General features: G+C 41.3%; 2 protein-coding genes across 2 annotated transcripts in view; one reads left to right on the top strand and one right to left on the bottom strand.

Annotated features, from left to right (window-relative positions):
• The window catches only part of LOC136445162 (sushi, von Willebrand factor type A, EGF and pentraxin domain-containing protein 1-like), a 35618-nt gene that overhangs the window by 14593 nt on the left and 4056 nt on the right, over nucleotides 1-16969 (top strand). The window contains exons 8-20 of the mRNA XM_066443031.1: nucleotides 504-683; nucleotides 2204-2401; nucleotides 4584-4832; nucleotides 5221-5457; nucleotides 5832-6029; nucleotides 6470-6594; nucleotides 7142-7256; nucleotides 7579-8002; nucleotides 8488-8624; nucleotides 9054-9284; nucleotides 10017-10178; nucleotides 10773-10934; nucleotides 11599-11772. Of these exons, the coding sequence (XP_066299128.1) occupies nucleotides 504-683; nucleotides 2204-2401; nucleotides 4584-4832; nucleotides 5221-5457; nucleotides 5832-6029; nucleotides 6470-6594; nucleotides 7142-7256; nucleotides 7579-8002; nucleotides 8488-8624; nucleotides 9054-9284; nucleotides 10017-10178; nucleotides 10773-10934; nucleotides 11599-11772 (2592 nt within the window). The remainder of the gene's footprint in view (nucleotides 1-503; nucleotides 684-2203; nucleotides 2402-4583; nucleotides 4833-5220; nucleotides 5458-5831; nucleotides 6030-6469; nucleotides 6595-7141; nucleotides 7257-7578; nucleotides 8003-8487; nucleotides 8625-9053; nucleotides 9285-10016; nucleotides 10179-10772; nucleotides 10935-11598; nucleotides 11773-16969) is intronic.
• LOC136445423 (chondroadherin-like) lies at nucleotides 12099-15630 on the bottom strand. The gene is made up of 2 exons (XM_066443431.1): nucleotides 15557-15630; nucleotides 12099-14810 (listed from the first exon to the last, which is right to left on the bottom strand). The coding sequence occupies exon 2, from the start codon at nucleotides 14801-14803 to the stop codon at nucleotides 12875-12877; it is 1929 nt and encodes a 642-aa protein (XP_066299528.1). The 5' UTR covers nucleotides 14804-14810; nucleotides 15557-15630; the 3' UTR covers nucleotides 12099-12874.

Here is a 16969-nt window from a genome sequence, read left to right as displayed (position 1 = left end):
GGTGGCTTTCTAAGCTGGCATTTACCTTTGACCCCTGGGTCACCCAGGTCACTCTACCTGATTCTTCAAATGTATCTCCACGGTCAAAGTTATCAAAGTTATCAATGCAAAAGAGTAGGCCTTACCCAAGGTATTTATAGGCTCTCATTGCCACCAACTTAAAGAGAACATCACAATTAGCTTTTAAATCTAAACCTGTACATATTTGCAGAAAGTATTTCAATCTGTTACTAGTAGATTTTATTGTAGCGCTTAAACATTAATTTTTTTCCTACCCCGTAAATTGTCACCATTTGTGACATACACATACATACACATACATTAAACGTATTTGTAATGGCACCGTCAGCAGAGTCTTTGGCTTGGACTTGCCTTGAAAACTGACCCTAAAATTAAAAATGTAAACCTGAGTCGTTGCTCAATGGTCGGCTAGGAATACATTGACAAGTATGACCGCCTAGTATGAGTGAATCTTAACAGCATTGACTCTCTGCTGTTCTTAGTACGGAAGTGCAAACCTCTGCTGCCACCCCGCCACGGCACCATCTTCTGTGACCGAGATGACTACACGTTTGAGACAGTCTGCAAGTTCACCTGTGCCCCGGGACACAAGCTGGTCGGGTCCCACAAGAGAAGATGCCTGGCTATTGCACACTGGGACGGCGTCCCCGCAGAATGTGGAGGTATGTTTTCCCATCTTGACTTTTCCCTGTGTAGCTATTTGATAAAAATGAATCTGAATTTGTCATCTAACGGGGGGTGCCCAAATATCGGACGTTTTTTTACGCGCTGGAACTCACGGCGCTCCATTGCTGGTTGCCAGAGAATGGTCATGTTTTAATGAATGAATTTTGAACACATTCATATAAAGACCATACTTGGACAAAAAATGTATTCATACTGTTCATGGGCCCTTCATGCTCCGCGTTACATGCGGAAGACGCTGTGAGACATTTTCACGAATGTACCTTCTGATTTAGTGCTACGCCAGATAGTGTGCCTAACTTCCTACGCTTTGGTAATTTTGCTCTCTTCGGAAGTTAGTGATGAAGTTAGGGAAATGTAAATTAGGCTTGAAGTCTGCTATATTCTAGCTTTCTTTTGACCGGAAAATTTTGACTGTGTGCACTTCTCACGTCATGTGAGAAGGGCTATATCTAGCGCATCCCAGTTCATGTTTCCACGGGAAATAGGCTACTACGCGGCCCGACGTACGTATTGAATACGGCCCGACTTACGAAATCATTACGAATAAACGACACCGCTGACATCAACAATACTCCGTCTACTTATTGGGAAATATCTTCGCCATCTCTGTATTCAGTTTCCTTTTCATAGACGGTATCAATCACATATTAGAGCGTAACAAAACTGTGCGTTGAATCGTTTCGCCACCATCGCGGCCCCCAAAAATGGCGGGAAAACAACGTCGTCAGACGACAGCAATGTTTACGTTGTTTTTCTTTGGTCGGTTTTCTTCTCAACAAACACTTAAAGACCCAAATTTTTAGTGTTTTAAGAAGTTATTTTTCTTATGTGTATAATAGCTGTGTGACTTATGTATCTGCTTGGCACAGCTCGTATATTTAGGTGCCGGGCCGTCTAGCTACGCAGTGACCCTCTACTCAGCGCTACCATCATTATTGTCAAAATACTACTTTTCGACAAAACAAGAAATGAATATGTACACATATGTTTTGAATGTAAATGACAATTATGTGCATGAACTTGGGTTATTTACCTTCCTTATCAGCTTAGTCATTGGACACAAACACGGCGTACTTATGCAAAATAAGATCAGTAAAAAATCCATGCGATGTTAGGGCGCGTCCGAAGTTCGGGCAACCCCCGTTAGTATATATACACATGCATGCCTTTAACACACCAACTTCAGGGTCTGGCTATATTGTAATGCTTATAATGCATCATCATTCTTGTTTCTTTCACTGTAACTTTATTTTCATGGTTTTCACGGTCACCTCTGTACCATGAAGTTATCATCCGTGAAAAAACTGTTGTTACTATTTATGATTCCCTCACACATCCGTTCTGTAAATCACTTGCTGCCGCTGTGAATTTTAAGTTCAGCTGTGAAATTTTGCTACCGTGAAGATAAAGTGAATTACAGTACCCACTTCCAAAATGTTGACTGTCGATGGTGATATAAAATATCAAGTGTCGCTTGTGATATTTTCTCTGCCAGTGATCACCTGTCCCAGGCTGTCTGCCCCTGCCCATGGGTCTCTCCAACCCAAGAACCCCTGCACAAAGAAGAAGGTCCCATATGGAGCATCCTGTCAGTTCAGCTGTGAGGACGGGTTCCAACTTCAAGGAATTTCAGACACTACCTGTAACAACACCGGAGAATGGAATAACCTGACAGAAGAACCAAGTTGTAAAGGTATGTGTCTATTATCGGGGGGCCCTAGGCTTGTTTTCAGTTTTGAGAATGATATATTGACTTGTTCAAGAGTAACAAATCATTGTAATGGGCTAAGCCATGACTTTACAGCCTGTGTGGCTAGATGGTTGTCTGTTTGCAGTGTCATAAAACTTAATGATGTACACTTATGTGAAAGGCAATTAATTTCACGGCAGGAATTCTTCAAGATGAGTGCAAAGAACAAAGGTGCAAATGCTCTGACTTTGACTCTTATTAAGGGAAGGCAATTTTTGCTTCATCACAGCTGTTATAGTCCTTTCTATATTCTCAAGACACAAGAGTATCCAAATCACATCACTTGAGGCTTTACTCTCTGGACGTTGTTTGCCACATGTCTTATGCCCTCCTCCAAACTGTTACCAACTTTGTCTGCAAGACTTTACACGGCCACCTCACTTATCTTAAGTTGACAAATAGTGCTGGCACTTTGTGACCCTCTCCTGTATCTAACTAGTTACAATTGACAGGTCATGTTGTACCACAGTGACCTGCTAAGTGATTGAGCTGAAGAGTAGATGTAACAGTTACACACAAGACGATAAGCTGACGCCTGGTACAGACACTTGACAGCTTTATTTTACAGACTTAGGTCTTAACTGTGACCACTGATTAAAGACATGTCTTGTACTACCATCATGGGTGTTTAGATAAAAGGCATTATATAAAACACCCATTGTGAGAACACCTTTTTGCACAAAAGATTTGAACACTATGTTTTGACAATTTCATAGTGAACTGTGAATCCCCAAATTCAAGCTGATTAATAGTAGTCGGCTGGAAATGAATTTGCAAGCTTTCATATTGTGAAATTGTAAATATTGAATGATGTAAACCATGATCACTAGCAATAGCAATGTCTTTATCTTATTTCTTGGTACTTGCTTCTTTGGTTTCATTACAACATAAACAAAGAAGTAGGATACTTAGTACAACTTTTTATCTGTCATTCAGAATGATGTGTACAAAAGCAGGTTGGACTATTATGTAGCCTACAAATAAATCTTATATCTGCAAGCATGTTTTCTCTAAATGTTCTGGACTTCTTACCAGCTTGTCAGGACAATGGGGTACAACACTAGGATGTGTTGATGCAGTGCTGGTGTGTCTCCGCCACCACCACCAGTCTGTTTGTGATGACAACGAAGTGAGATTTACCATCAAAGCAATTAACCCTTCTCTTGCCCTGTCTGTGTGTGGGCTGTGTTGTCCCAGCCTATGCTACTGTAGGTTACCTTCTTTCCAGCTGGTATAAAGGGGTCTGCAAGCTAAGAGTAGTGAATTATGAAATACCTAATCTTCTTTATAGTGCTCATTATGGTACATTTAAACATAATAGTAATACAGTAGTTTTTAACCTAGTACTATCTATAGATAAGTGCTATAGATTATTCTTCACACAAAAAATTATCATTATAAGCTATTTTTTGATTTTCAATAAATCAAAAAAGAAACTTTATTCATAAAAGAAACATACATTACAATTTCCATAGACAAGTACATTACGGTGAATAGTACAATTCAAATATTCAACAAAAATAAGCTATTTGTAGGTTGGAAGTCACGAGGTACAGCTGAACTCCTTGTGTTCCTCACTGACAAAATTAATTGTTCTCAGATAAGGGCTGAATAAACATCTGTCTGCAGACATTACCACAAACATCAGGACTTATCCTATCTCCCCAGGGAAAGTCTGTTTGTGCTGACAGGTCAAGTGACCTGATAACGTTTACATCCCACAGCCAGAGTTTGGATACTGGTGTGCATTTATTCTGTATGAACTGTACAGTTTACATTTAACCCTAAAGACCTCCTTACTGCCCTGCTTATAGTCCTGATAGGGAGGTGTTGGCCAATGATAGTATATCCATAAGCTAACTTGTAATCTTTTCAAATAGTTATGAGTTTGGGCTGATGTTACCGTTGTTTATCATTATGGAGCTGTATCTTCTGTTTGCCTCTCCAACTGTTTCGTTTGAAAATTGATTGTTGAATGACAAGCATTATGCCATGCAGGGAGGTTTTTAGACTGTACAAACACAAGATCTGTGCAAGTACAGTAAACCAATTCAACTTGCTGGTGATTGGTGACTAGATAGATAATATTATGTTTAATGTTGTTTTGGCTTTTCCATTTGTTTAGACATCACCCCTCCCAGCATCACCTGCCCCGATGACATCGCCACGGAGGCAGCTGAGGGGGAGAACAGTGCCAATGTCACCTGGACAGTCGCTGTTGCCACGGACAACGCAGATGACGACGTGCCAATCACTGTCGTCCCCACAGTCTGGCCTCCGCGACTGTTCTCCATAGGAGTGGTGAACGTGACGTACTCAGCACAGGACAAGTCTGGCAACGTGGCACACTGTACCTTCATCATCACTGTCAAAGGTAAAAGGTACACCCAGCTATCTTATGGGCATGATGAAATTTGATGATGGCAAGGATTTCAATCAACATCAGAGTTGAATAATATCTAAAAATGATGAAAAATGTTTGTTCACTTTTTTGTAATGTAATTCTGTCAATTGGTTTTGACATCATCTTCCATATACGTAGTTTGCTTGCGGTACATGTAAATGAGTAACAAATAGGGTACACAGGTTTTTCTAGAAAAAGATTGGGAGGGGAAGCATTGCGAGGGAGTGGAGCGAACAAGCGGGGGATGGTGTGGAAGTGTGGAGTTTTAGAAAATTTTAAATTAAAATTGAAAAACTCAATATCTATGTACTAAGGTGTCTGATTTTTACCTTCATCAGTAAGTCTCATTTTCCCCCAGACACCCAGCCCCCTGTGATAGACAAGTGTCGGTCTCCCCCACCGTTCCTGTCCAAGACTGGGATGGCCAATGTGAGCTGGGAGGAGCCTCAGTTCTCCGATAACTCGGGGGAGCCTTTAAAGATGCTGCGCAGCCACGAGCCAGGGCTGTTCCCCTGGGGAACTTCCATTGTCAACTACACAGCAGTGGACACAGCAGGAAACAGCAAGAGCTGTAACATCATTGTCCATGTGCAACGTAAGTTACTAACTGTGCTTTGTTCCCCTTTCTTAGCTTCTAGGCTTGAATGCCTTGAAATATATTGAGTTGTGAGTATATAACATTACAAAACAATTCATTTTTGGTTTACAAATGTATGCAACTGAATCTTATAATAAAACTAGAATCTGAAGGAAAAGTTTAGCATTGTATAATACAGTATTACACGAAATACATAGGCTTTTTGCAATGTTTTTTTGGATCAGAAGATTACAATTTACTGAAATTGATGATGCTTGTTAGAATTAATCTAGCATTTCTTAAACTACAATGTATACCAATGAATAAAGGTCTCATCAAGCCGTTGATTATTAAACAACATCATAACAATGTTTTCCCTGCTGTTGTTACAGAGCATGTGTGTGATGTACCAGATGACCCCATGTACGGTGAGAGCGACTGTAACACCATGGAGCGCGGCATCAACTGTACCCTGCACTGCTCCAACAGTCACGGCTTCGCCATCCAGCCTGAAAACTTCTACTACTGCACCCTGGAAGGCAACTGGCTCCCTACAGAACACCACAAGCCTTGGTGGCCTGACTGCTCAAGTAGGTGAATACAAACCTCACTGTTTTGTACAAAGGAGAAATTGTAGATCTGTTTGTGGCAGCTTAAAACTAAACTGTTAGAGAAGTCATATGTATTTTGGCATTAAAAAGATACAAAAAATGGAAGTTCTGCTGCAGTACCAAGGTCACATACCAGGGGGCCCAAAATGACCTTGTCCTTTGTATTTCCAACACCTACCCACATAATCCATCCAGAGGTTCTTGAGCTATGCTGACTACAAAAATCCGGAAACACCAGCAGACACACACACAAACACACACACAAACACACACAGACAAACCAACAACTTTATCTCAATTTTTCACGATAAAAGTCTATTTGTAATTTGTCATGTTAAGCATAATGGAGACATACTTAGTTGTGTAAAAATATACATTGTACACCTGTACTGATATCTGAAATGTTGTTCTCCCTGTAGGTAAAAAGCTGGCTAATGATGCCTTGAAGCACATACAGATGTATTATGAGTCCAGTCTGTGGTGCAACAACCCAACCCTCTTGGACTCTGTGAAAGAAAGTGTCAGTGCCATGGTGACAAACAGGGTATGTACATATAGGGGTCGGCTGGGGAACATTTCTTCCACCCTTTTATCATTCTAAATAAAGTCTTCCTTGCATTGAAGTTCTATTGAATCCTCCCTTCTTTTGAGGACGTCCTGCTTGCCCCCTTATTTAAGGAAATTTGCTGACGACTATAGAAATGTATGCTGGTCATGTCCTTGGTGCTGAAAAATCTTCACTTGGATGTAGTATTGATATGCAGTATAAAAGTAGCCCACTTTGAGGATTATTGGGGGAATTTGAATCCTTTTGATAGTTTGACATGTTGGTGGAGCCTTTAGATGGTGTTTTCTGCTGAAATATTTCTTTTCACATGTATCATCATTGAAAAAAATCATAAACATAAGAATGGCTTACATCAAAATCCTGACACTAACTATTGCCAACAGTTGTTCTTGTTCAACAACTTGATAAACTGAAATATTATACATTGGATATAATTTGGAACAAATGTTGATTTTATCCTTCTCAGTGACTGAGTGAGTCAATTGTATTGCTAATTAATGAGCTTATTTTTTAACATTCCCAGATGTCAGGCTACTGTGGAAATGATATTGAGTGTCAGCTGAGGCATGTGTCATCACGGTGTGTGCAAATCAACTATGGCGAGGCCAACTGGAAACAGGTCCTGTTAGAAAGTGAAGGTACAGGGTTTATTTTACACTGCTTTCTTCTCTCCTAAACCATAAACATAAGTAACTTGAATTACGGGTATTCGCTGCCACCAAGCTGTAGAGTGGTATACAGGGAGGAGTGCCATCTGCCCATTGAGGAGCTAGAAGCCTGCAAACCATGGGCTCCCCCAAATCATACGATACAGAAATACAAAAATAGCAACCACACCCTCTAAACAATAGTACCCCTTAGCCCCACCCCACCCCATGCCGGAGTCCTCAACATATTGAGGTTACGCATATCAAGAAGAAGAAAAGGCCAAGTGAAAAACCATGACACTTTGTTTTTCAGAGCCCCAGTACTCTGATGTGATGTTCCACCCTGCGACAAACCTAAAGATGGGCAAGAGAAGCAAAAGAAACTTGATAAGCCACCTCAGGAAAAAACGCCTGAGCAGCAAACAAACTGACTTTGCACAGCAAACAAGAAGACACCTGAAGCGCCAACTTAGGCGTTTACAGATTAAGGAATCCAGAAGAGTTAAAAGAGACCGTGGGGATGAAGAGACACAAGAAATCTATGGAAAGTGGACCAGGAGGACTTCTTCTAGTGAGTTTCCCACATTAGACAGCATATTCGGCGGTTCCTACAAGACCTCTAGCAGAGAGGATGTCAGAAGGGATCTGGAGAAAGATGGCAAACATCAAGAATCCATGTCTGAAGAGATTGAGGCAACTGATGATCCTGAAGACCAGATAGGAGTGCCATCGTACAGGTGGGTGTGATGCATTTTGATGAGTTTGATTCCCGGCCGGGTCATACCAAAGACTGGTAAAAAATGGTACATACTGCTTTCTCTGCTTAGCACTGAGCATTTGGGAAAGAGTATGGTTGTTAACTTACACACATCACTACCAGCGGACTAGCCCCCTGCTGTAGTGACTTGCACAAATGTGTGGCCTAAGGGCTACTGAAATGGAGATGGGCGCCACCCCTATGCGTCTTATCAAGATGTCTGGGATACTTTAACTTTCATCAATGGCTTGCAGAATTGCAGACTTTAAACATATTACATGTAGATGCTGAGTGTATCAGTTCTTTTTCTTAATTACTTCTGTTTGTGAAGACCAAGGAAAGAACTGTTTTGCCAATAATGATGCTCATAATACCCCTCACTGATAGATTACAGCCTGCATCAATGTTAGATAAATGCTTGTCCTTAAAGTTAAACTCAACACATTGTCTTTTTCCTTTCTGAAGGAGGATATCCTCTATTCAGCTTGGGGTGAATGACCTGAGAAGTCGGATCCCAGAAGCTCCAGACTGGGAGGGCACTGGTATCTACGACAAGAACAACCTGGTCTCATACCAGGTGCAGGTAGAATTAGAACTGACAGGTGAGACCATCTTATCATCCTAATATGAACTGTCCACATTGCTATAATGTTGTTCAGTAATTACCTTCGCCGAGAAGGCTATGTTTTTGTCAGTGTTCGTGTGTTTGTGTCTGTAAACACGATAACTCGAGAAAGCCTTGATGGATTGTCTTCATACTTGATATGTGGGTAGGTCTTCTTGAGACCTCTAAATGATTAGATTTTGGGCCCCCTAGTGGCTTGCTATGGTACTGCAGCAGAACTTCCTTGCTGTTTCTGTAGCAGGGTATATTTTTTTTACAGGGAGGGGTTGCTAGCCCTTCCTCTAAACTGTCCACATAAGGAACAAGAATCAAAAACTGTTGTGTGTTTATTGTCATTGAGAAATGTATAATCTCATGATGACCTTTAGATATATCCAGTTGAAAGTACGTGCTCTCCTTGCTTCAGGTCATGCCACACCTCCCCCTGATAGCACCACAGAAGAGGAGCAACAACTACAGAAGGAGCTGTTGAACATCCTGGACGATGTGCCCAATCACATGACCACAGACGGCGCAGAAGGGGCGCTGGACATCGACATAGATGGATATGACCTGAAACCGCTCTCCAACGCTATCGACGCTCAGCCGTCTTCACTGTTCTGTCAGCCGGGGGCTGTCCTGAGGGGGAACTTCTGTGGTAGGATTGGATACTGACAGATCTGTGTTTTTGGGATTTTATTGGAATTACAAGAATTCAATACACGTGGGAGTGGGACACAGGCAGCTATTGCTGGTGTCATGACCCACACACATAATATAGCCATCTTTTTACGGCTAGAGTGGGGAAAGTCGTGTAAAGTGCCTTTTTCCCAAGGGCACAAGATCGGTGGCGTCAGGGGATTTTAAACCCGGGACCCTTGGGTTCTGTGCCAAAAACCCTGCCGTTACGCCACACGACCCCACAACAGATTTTGTGTTGGTCACCGATGATGCAACTTTGAACAAATGTATCAGAACTACATGTATACGATTGGAATGATATAGTTTCCATGTCAATTGAAAGTCAACATCATTACTGGTTTAGGCTATCCAGTTGTATAAAGATGAAAAAGGAATATTATTAATTTGTGGGGTTGTGTGGCAGGGCCCAGAACCCAGCAGTCCTGGGTTCAATTCCCCTGGTGCCACCGATGTTGTGCCCTTGGGAAAAGGCACTTTACACGACTTTCCTCACTCCACCCAAGTGTAAAAACGGGTATAATATGTGTGGGTCACAACACCAGCAATAGCTGCCTCTATCCCACGCGTATTCTAATCAAATCAAATCTAATCAAATCAATGATAAGTTTTATTGCACTAAACAAAAAATTGGGTAAGATGCATTTTTGCATCAGACCTGCTGTTTAAGTGTTTTATTCTGTCTGTGCAGTGAACTGTCCACAGGGAACATACTTCGATGTTCAGAGGGGGGAGTGTGCCGCCTGTCCTGTTGGCACGTACCAGGACCTAGAGGCACAGCTCCAGTGTGACATCTGTCCTCGCAAGACCTCCACAGCCACGCAGGGATCAAAAACTGTCAAGGACTGCAAGGGTTAGTACAGAATAACAGTAAATGTTCTTCATCTGCAAGTTTGCCTTTTTCGGTGAAAATCAAGTCAACTTTTTAGGTGAAGTTGTTGCAATTACTTTTATGTACATGTATAGGGGTAGTGCAGAGGAGCAGGAATAAAATGTTATTCCTATGCAAGTCTATCTTTTTTGGGAAAAATTAAGTCTTATCTCTTTGTGTGAAGTTATTGAAATTACTTTACGTATTTACTGTAACAGTTATACATGTAATGGCTAGAGTCTGATGATAAACACTTTTATCACATCTTTTTCAATCATTACAATTTAACTTATCACTCACTCAGTCTCTCACTCTAAACTACATAATATGTAAATCAAAACATGAGAAAAACATTTTTTAGTATCCTAACTTAAGGAAAAACGTTTTTTAGTTTCCAAACTTAAGGAAAAACATTTTTTAGTTTCGTAACTTAAGTAAAAATGTGTTTTAGTTTCCTGCTTTTAGAAAAAATGCCTTTTAGTTGCCTAACTTTAGGAAAAACATTTATTAGTTTCCTAACTTTAGGGAGCTTTATAACAAAGTACAAACTTCTTCTTACTACCCCCTACCCCACAGCCAAATGCAAACCTGGTAGTTTCTCCCCTGATGGACTGGAGCAGTGTGAGACGTGTCAGATTGGGTACTACCAGCCTGAGGAGGGGAGCAGCTCCTGCCTGTCATGTGAGGGGAACTACACCACCGCCAGGAGGGGCACGCGCACGCACAAGGACTGTGGGGGTCAGTAGTGGCCAACTATTAGTATTGGACATCAAAAAACAAGGGGTACTTCAGGAACTTGCAAAAACACTTACAAAGTCGAACAACCCACCCAAGGAAGGTTCAAACACAATAAATGTCTCTCTTGGGAACTATACAAAGTGTAAAGTGTAAATTTCTGGTATAGTGGAGGTCAGTTCTACGGGGCAAGGAAGAATACATCTTGATTCTAAAGAATGCAAGTGCTGGCAATCTATGCAGTGGTTTGTGTTTGCAGTTTTTGCAAAATTATCACAACGCAAACAATACAGATTTTTTTTGGCAGCGATGCACTCATTGTGCTCACCACAAACTTTTAACACCGCTCTGCTTCCTTTGACCATGAAATTAAGTGCCCTGGAACTTAATTGAACACAGTGTCATCTTGACTATCAGTGGCATGACTGTCATATCAGGATTTTATGTTGCATGTTCTCTCAATTCAAGTTTTAATCAAAGATAAGTCTTGGAACCTTTTTTACCAATTCTTCCCAAGTGAGCAATGCATTTACTACCAGAACAATGTAGAGACTTAAAAACAACTATCCATTTCATTGTACCCTGTGATGATAAATTAGATTTGGATAGCTTTGGTCTCTTGTTGTTTGACACAGTCTCCCCCCTGTTCTTTCCCTGGCCCCACCAGTGCTGTGTCAGCCTGGTTATGTGTCAGCTACAGGTCTGGAGGAGTGCTACCCCTGTCCTGAGGGATACTACCAGCAGAGTCCAGGCATGTCTGTCTGCAACGCCTGTTACAAGGGGGGCATTAGACCTGGCAAGGGAGCCAAGAAAGGGGCGGCTTCCATTTTTGAGTGTCTTGGTAAGATGTTTAGATTTTTGTTTGTTTGTATCACACAGCAACCTATAGCTCATAGTTGGAGATAAAATTATGAATTTTTGTGTGTCTTTGTTTGTTTGTATTGCATACCCGGTAATATGCCTCAAACAAGAGCCCACTATGCCCCACTATACAATCCCATGGCCTCTACTCATTCAATTTATATTCAGATATCACATTAAAAAAATTAGCAACTTCTAAAATCTTTCAGACGCATACATTGTATACTATCAAGCACCATCAGCAACTAGGCTGTTTAACTGTAGAGACTCTGTTGAAAATCAAACTCATTGAAGTGGAAACAAGTGTGGATGATGACTTCTAGATGTAATCTTACTTCTTGTACAGAATATGCATACTCTTATATTATTACAGCCATACTCCACAGTACACCACTTAACAGAGCTATTCAACAACCATGGGTTCTGATGTATAAATTACGTAAAATTAGGATGTAAATCAAATACTGCATTTGATACTGAAAAGTCCTCTATGGAGAATGAAACTTTGATGTTCATAAAAGTTATATATACAGAGTGACATAGTCATGTGTACACACATAAGCCTTTGGCAACAAAGGTACTAGTAATCAAAACTGACATGCTTCCAAAGGAACAGTATTGCATCATGATATGTTAGTTTGCAAAGCTGGAGCTACATTTTACACTGCACCATTACATTCTGGACAGCACATGGGATATATTACCTCTGCTTTTCTTCCCTGTATAGAAGAAATTAATGTACAGTTATGACTAAAAATGTGACCATGTTACTTGTCCCATACTTGTAGCAGGATATACACCTTAAACTAAAGATACATCCATACATGTATACTGTACATGTAGTAGCTCTTAATGTTACACAATACCATACAATCATGAAGCTAGCTCTTAAAGTTATAACGCAGTAGAAAAGGCAATGACAATAAGTTATAACTTACATTTGCCAAGGGTACTGTCAACCTTGTTGTTAGTAGTCCATTTGGATCATTGGATGAAAGATATATTATTGGTAATATGAAACAAAGATGGATTATCAAGTCTGATATTTCCATCCTGTCCTGTACATGTCATGAATGTCACTGTCACAAAACATCAGAGAACTGGTCCTCCTTGTTGTCAGCTCGGCGGAACTTCTTGCACTTTTTGTGGTTCTTGTGGGAGTGGTACGCGTGCGTCTTGGTCAGCATGTCCGCTACTTCCTCCGTCTCCTCGTCGAACTCCATCGTAAGTTCCGCGATCAGGCTCCGCCGCGCCTGTCCCGGCGACACATCTCCGAACGTGGGGTTATTCACGACCTGGTCCGTACCGTTCTTCCAGCTGACAGGGTACCCGCAGATCTCTGTGTCAGTTTTGACGATGGGGTTCGGGTGGTCGTTCTCGGAGGGGATGATGAGCTGCTGCTCGATCTGTCTCTGCTGCCTGTCCAGACACATCACAACCCCCATCACGATAGCAGCGATCAGAACAACAACCACGCCGAGCGAGATGAACGTCAACTGGGTTGCCGTCAGACCTGTCTCATGTTTACCATGATTGGTGACCTTAGAGAGGTCAGCGTAAGCAGTGTGGTTGTCCCTACTGTCTGGTGTAACCGGCTCGGTGTAGGCTCTGGCAGTTTTCTGGTCATCCACCCAGGGGTTGCTGAAGTAGTAATCACCAGTGTACACACTTCTGGTGGCTGTTGACAACCCTTGTGTTGGGATGACTTCAACAGATGTTGTTGTACTTACTTGTGATGTGCTGGCAATGTCACTGTTAGTTGGCTGGCGTGTCGTTGTGGTGGAGATATCTTCAGCCAAGGTGGATGTCCTGCATGCCAACGCTGACTGTTTGACAAATCGCAGCTCCTGGCCTGTCTGTGACTTAGGTGATTGACAGGTGACACGAGTTCTGGCTGTGGTGTCCTGCAACCACTCCCACAGTCCCTGCAGTTCACAGTCGCATCTCCAGGGGTTGTTGTTGAGATTCAGGCTCCGTATCTGCAGTAGTGGTAGGATCACATCTTCGTCCAAGGACTGCAGACTGTTGTTGTATAAGGACAGGGATTCCAGCGCCACAAGACCAACAAATGACACACCTCCAATCCACTCAATCGTCTGATTTGACAAATCTAAAGCTTCAAGGGAGTACAAGTTTTTGAAAGCAGTTGTGTTGAGTGTTGTGAACTGGTTACGGTGAAGGCTTAATGTTCTCAGACTTGGGAGGGCATTGAATGGATCCGTTGGTAAGTCTTTCAGTTTGTTTCCTCCAAGAAACAAGTAGGTAAGTTGTTGCAGCATGGCAAAGGCATTGTTTTCCAGAGTTTCTATCTCGTTGTCTGCAAGTTGAAGGAGATAGAGGTTCTTGGTTTCTGCGAAAGACGTGGTTGGTACAATAGTCAACTTGTTTTCATTCAGATATAGGTGTTGCAAGTTCTCTAGCCCAACAAAGGCTTCAGTTGATATACTTGCAATGGAGTTTTTCTTGAGGTGCAAGTCAAGCAAGTTCTTTAGCCCTTGAAAGGCAAACTTTTCCAGTCTACTGATGTTGTTGTTATTCAAATGCAATGTTTTAAGACTGAGCATTTTGAAGAACAGACCACTGGAAAGACTCTGAATATTGTTGTCGTCTAAATCCAGAAGTTGCAGCGTGCTGAAACCTTTGAAGAGCCTACTAGCGATCTGACTGATGTTGTTGTCCGGAAGATTTAGGTACCTCAGTTTCTTCAACCCCTTGAAAGCGTCTTCCTCGATAATGTGTATATTACTGACAGCTAGGGACAATCTTACTAGGTTGGTCAGGTTGGCAAAAGTGTTTGATCGAATCACAGTGAAGTTGTTTCCTTGGAGGTACAAGCTCTTTGTTGAAGGCTGTATCTCTGCGGGTATGGCTTTCAGGTTACGATGGTTACAGTACACCGTTCCTCGCTTGCAAACACAGATGCGTGGACAACGCTTCTTTTGGCCTTCGATATTGGTTGCCATGAATAGCACAACAGCAACAAGGACACATAGCTTCATAGTTGCAGCCATTTGGAATCTGAAAATAGAAAGTTTTAAAATGTTTTTTTTCTCAGATTTTTAGCTCTTAAATGAAGATTATGCGATGTGTATACACATGTATCTGTAAGGTTACTCTTATCACAAACTGTCATTTCCTCTTAGATCAAAGCCAAGAGGAAATGTTTCAGAGTGAATCCAGTGGTGTTAACAAAAATTAAGGCAGACCACCCATGATTTTCTGTTCCGTAATCCCTTTCAATTGCTTCAAATGCAGGTGCATAATATATCACATGCAGGAAAACATTGGAACTTCAAATTTGATTTCAGATAATTCCATCAAGAATAGATCTCTTCAATTTAAACCCGTTGGAAAATGGAAGGCATACATTTGTAAACTTAATGTTTCATGCTAAATAACCTCTCTGTGTCATTAAGAGCTAGAAATCCAATTATTTCAGCATTCAGGAATGATTCCACCAAACTTATAAGACATTAAAAAGATAACATTCTTTTAAGCTATCTATGTAAGAAAAATCAGTCATCTTTTGAATTGACTAAGCCTGATATTTTTGACAGTACAATATCTGCTTAGTTATCACAGGTCTACGAAACTTATTTAATTGGCACGGTGACAGAAGCGTTACGAATCAAATCTTGACAGCAGTTCAAAAGTGCATGGAGATTTCAATCTCCTTTTCAACTTCAAAACGGACGATGCCTGTACTAAAGCATGAGAGTGCTAAAACAAACAATCAAATCAAAGACAAGCTTCAATAACATTACCTTAACAGGTGGTCGTTCCACAGAGAAATTCTCCAGTCAACGATCGGGTACGTAACAAAAGAAAGGAGCTGAACTGCCACGTGCACTGGATGCTGTATAATGTGGATGTCTGCTCGGTATCGAGCTAGTTAAGAACAAGCTGCGAATTTCCTGTGCCGCTACGGGCAACTCCCTTACATCCTGTATATCACATGATCAGGATGGGCCAATCACATGAAAGAGATGGGGGAGGGGGGAACAAACTTTCTCAACCAAGTTTTATTAGGAGAGATATATTAGGACTACTAGGTACATTTGTAATGCCTATGAGTGGACTAACACGGTGCTATAGTTCTTGCACAATTTTGTGGCCCAAGGGCTATAGAAATAGAAACAGGTACTGCTCTATTCACCAAAATATGTGAGAAGGATTCTAACTCTCCAGATACATGTATTAATGTCTTCTGGTATTAATATAATTATCTTTATTTTATAATAATTGTACTTAAGACACTGACAGTTAGATTTTAGAGATATAGGCATTGTCACTTCACAACTTCCAATAGTGTATTGTCATTGCCTGAATCTTTATCTTCTGAGAGCAAAAAAAAAGTTTGGTGCAAGCAAAAGGGCCATGACAAAGTGTAGGACAAGGGACTCAGGGTTGTACAAGGTTGTGTTTGCTATATACTAGTAGGCATTGTCACTTCACAACTTCCAATGGTGTATTTTCATTGCCCGAATGTTTATCTTCTGAGAGCAAAAAAAAGCTTGGTGCAAGCAAAAGGGCCATGACAAAGTGTAGGACAAGGGACTCAGGGTTGTACAAGGTTGTGTTTGCTATATACTAGTAGGCATTGTCACTTCACAACTTCCAATGGTGTATTTTCATTGCCCGAATGTTTATCTTCTGAGAGCAAAAAAAAGCTTGGTGCAAGCAAAAGGGCCATGACAAAGTGTAGGACAAGGGACTTCGGGTTGTACAAGGTTGTGTTTGTGTGCGTGATGTGAGAAGGAAGTGAGTCGCTACAGGAGGAGGGGAGGGTGTTATCAGGGGAAACAGGTGTCAGGATGTTTCCTCTTCTCAAGGAAGTGCTGGCCTGGGAATTGGGACATCAGCACCATAGGGGATTACCACCATCTATAACTGTCAAACATGCATCACAAGCAGAAGGATGGGGATATATTATAATCGCTCTTGCAACGTTATCAAATATCAATCAGTTTCTGCAGAGGAAAGAACAAGTAAACACAAGATGCCAGCCAATTTCTTTAGACACAAATGTTTTGAAAATTTTGGCAACTGACACCAGTTCCTTTTGAGCAGTCAGCTGTTTTTTCTAGGGTACATAATTTGTAAACCATACCTAGTTGTTACAACTTAGAACATATTTGATTTGTCTATAGAGTAAGTTGAATGCTTACACCTTGTAC

This window comes from Branchiostoma lanceolatum, chromosome 11 (genome assembly GCF_035083965.1).
Source record: "Branchiostoma lanceolatum isolate klBraLanc5 chromosome 11, klBraLanc5.hap2, whole genome shotgun sequence".
In the NCBI taxonomy this organism is placed as follows: domain Eukaryota; kingdom Metazoa; phylum Chordata; class Leptocardii; order Amphioxiformes; family Branchiostomatidae; genus Branchiostoma; species Branchiostoma lanceolatum.
The sequence above is the reverse complement of the archived record's forward strand: the minus strand, read 5'-3'. Positions and strand labels throughout refer to the sequence as shown.

Excerpts from the sequence above, each read along its gene's own strand:
- LOC136445423 (XM_066443431.1), bottom strand. The coding sequence starts at position 14,803 with ATGGCTGCAACTATGAAGCTATGTGTCCTTGTTGCTGTTGTGCTATTC.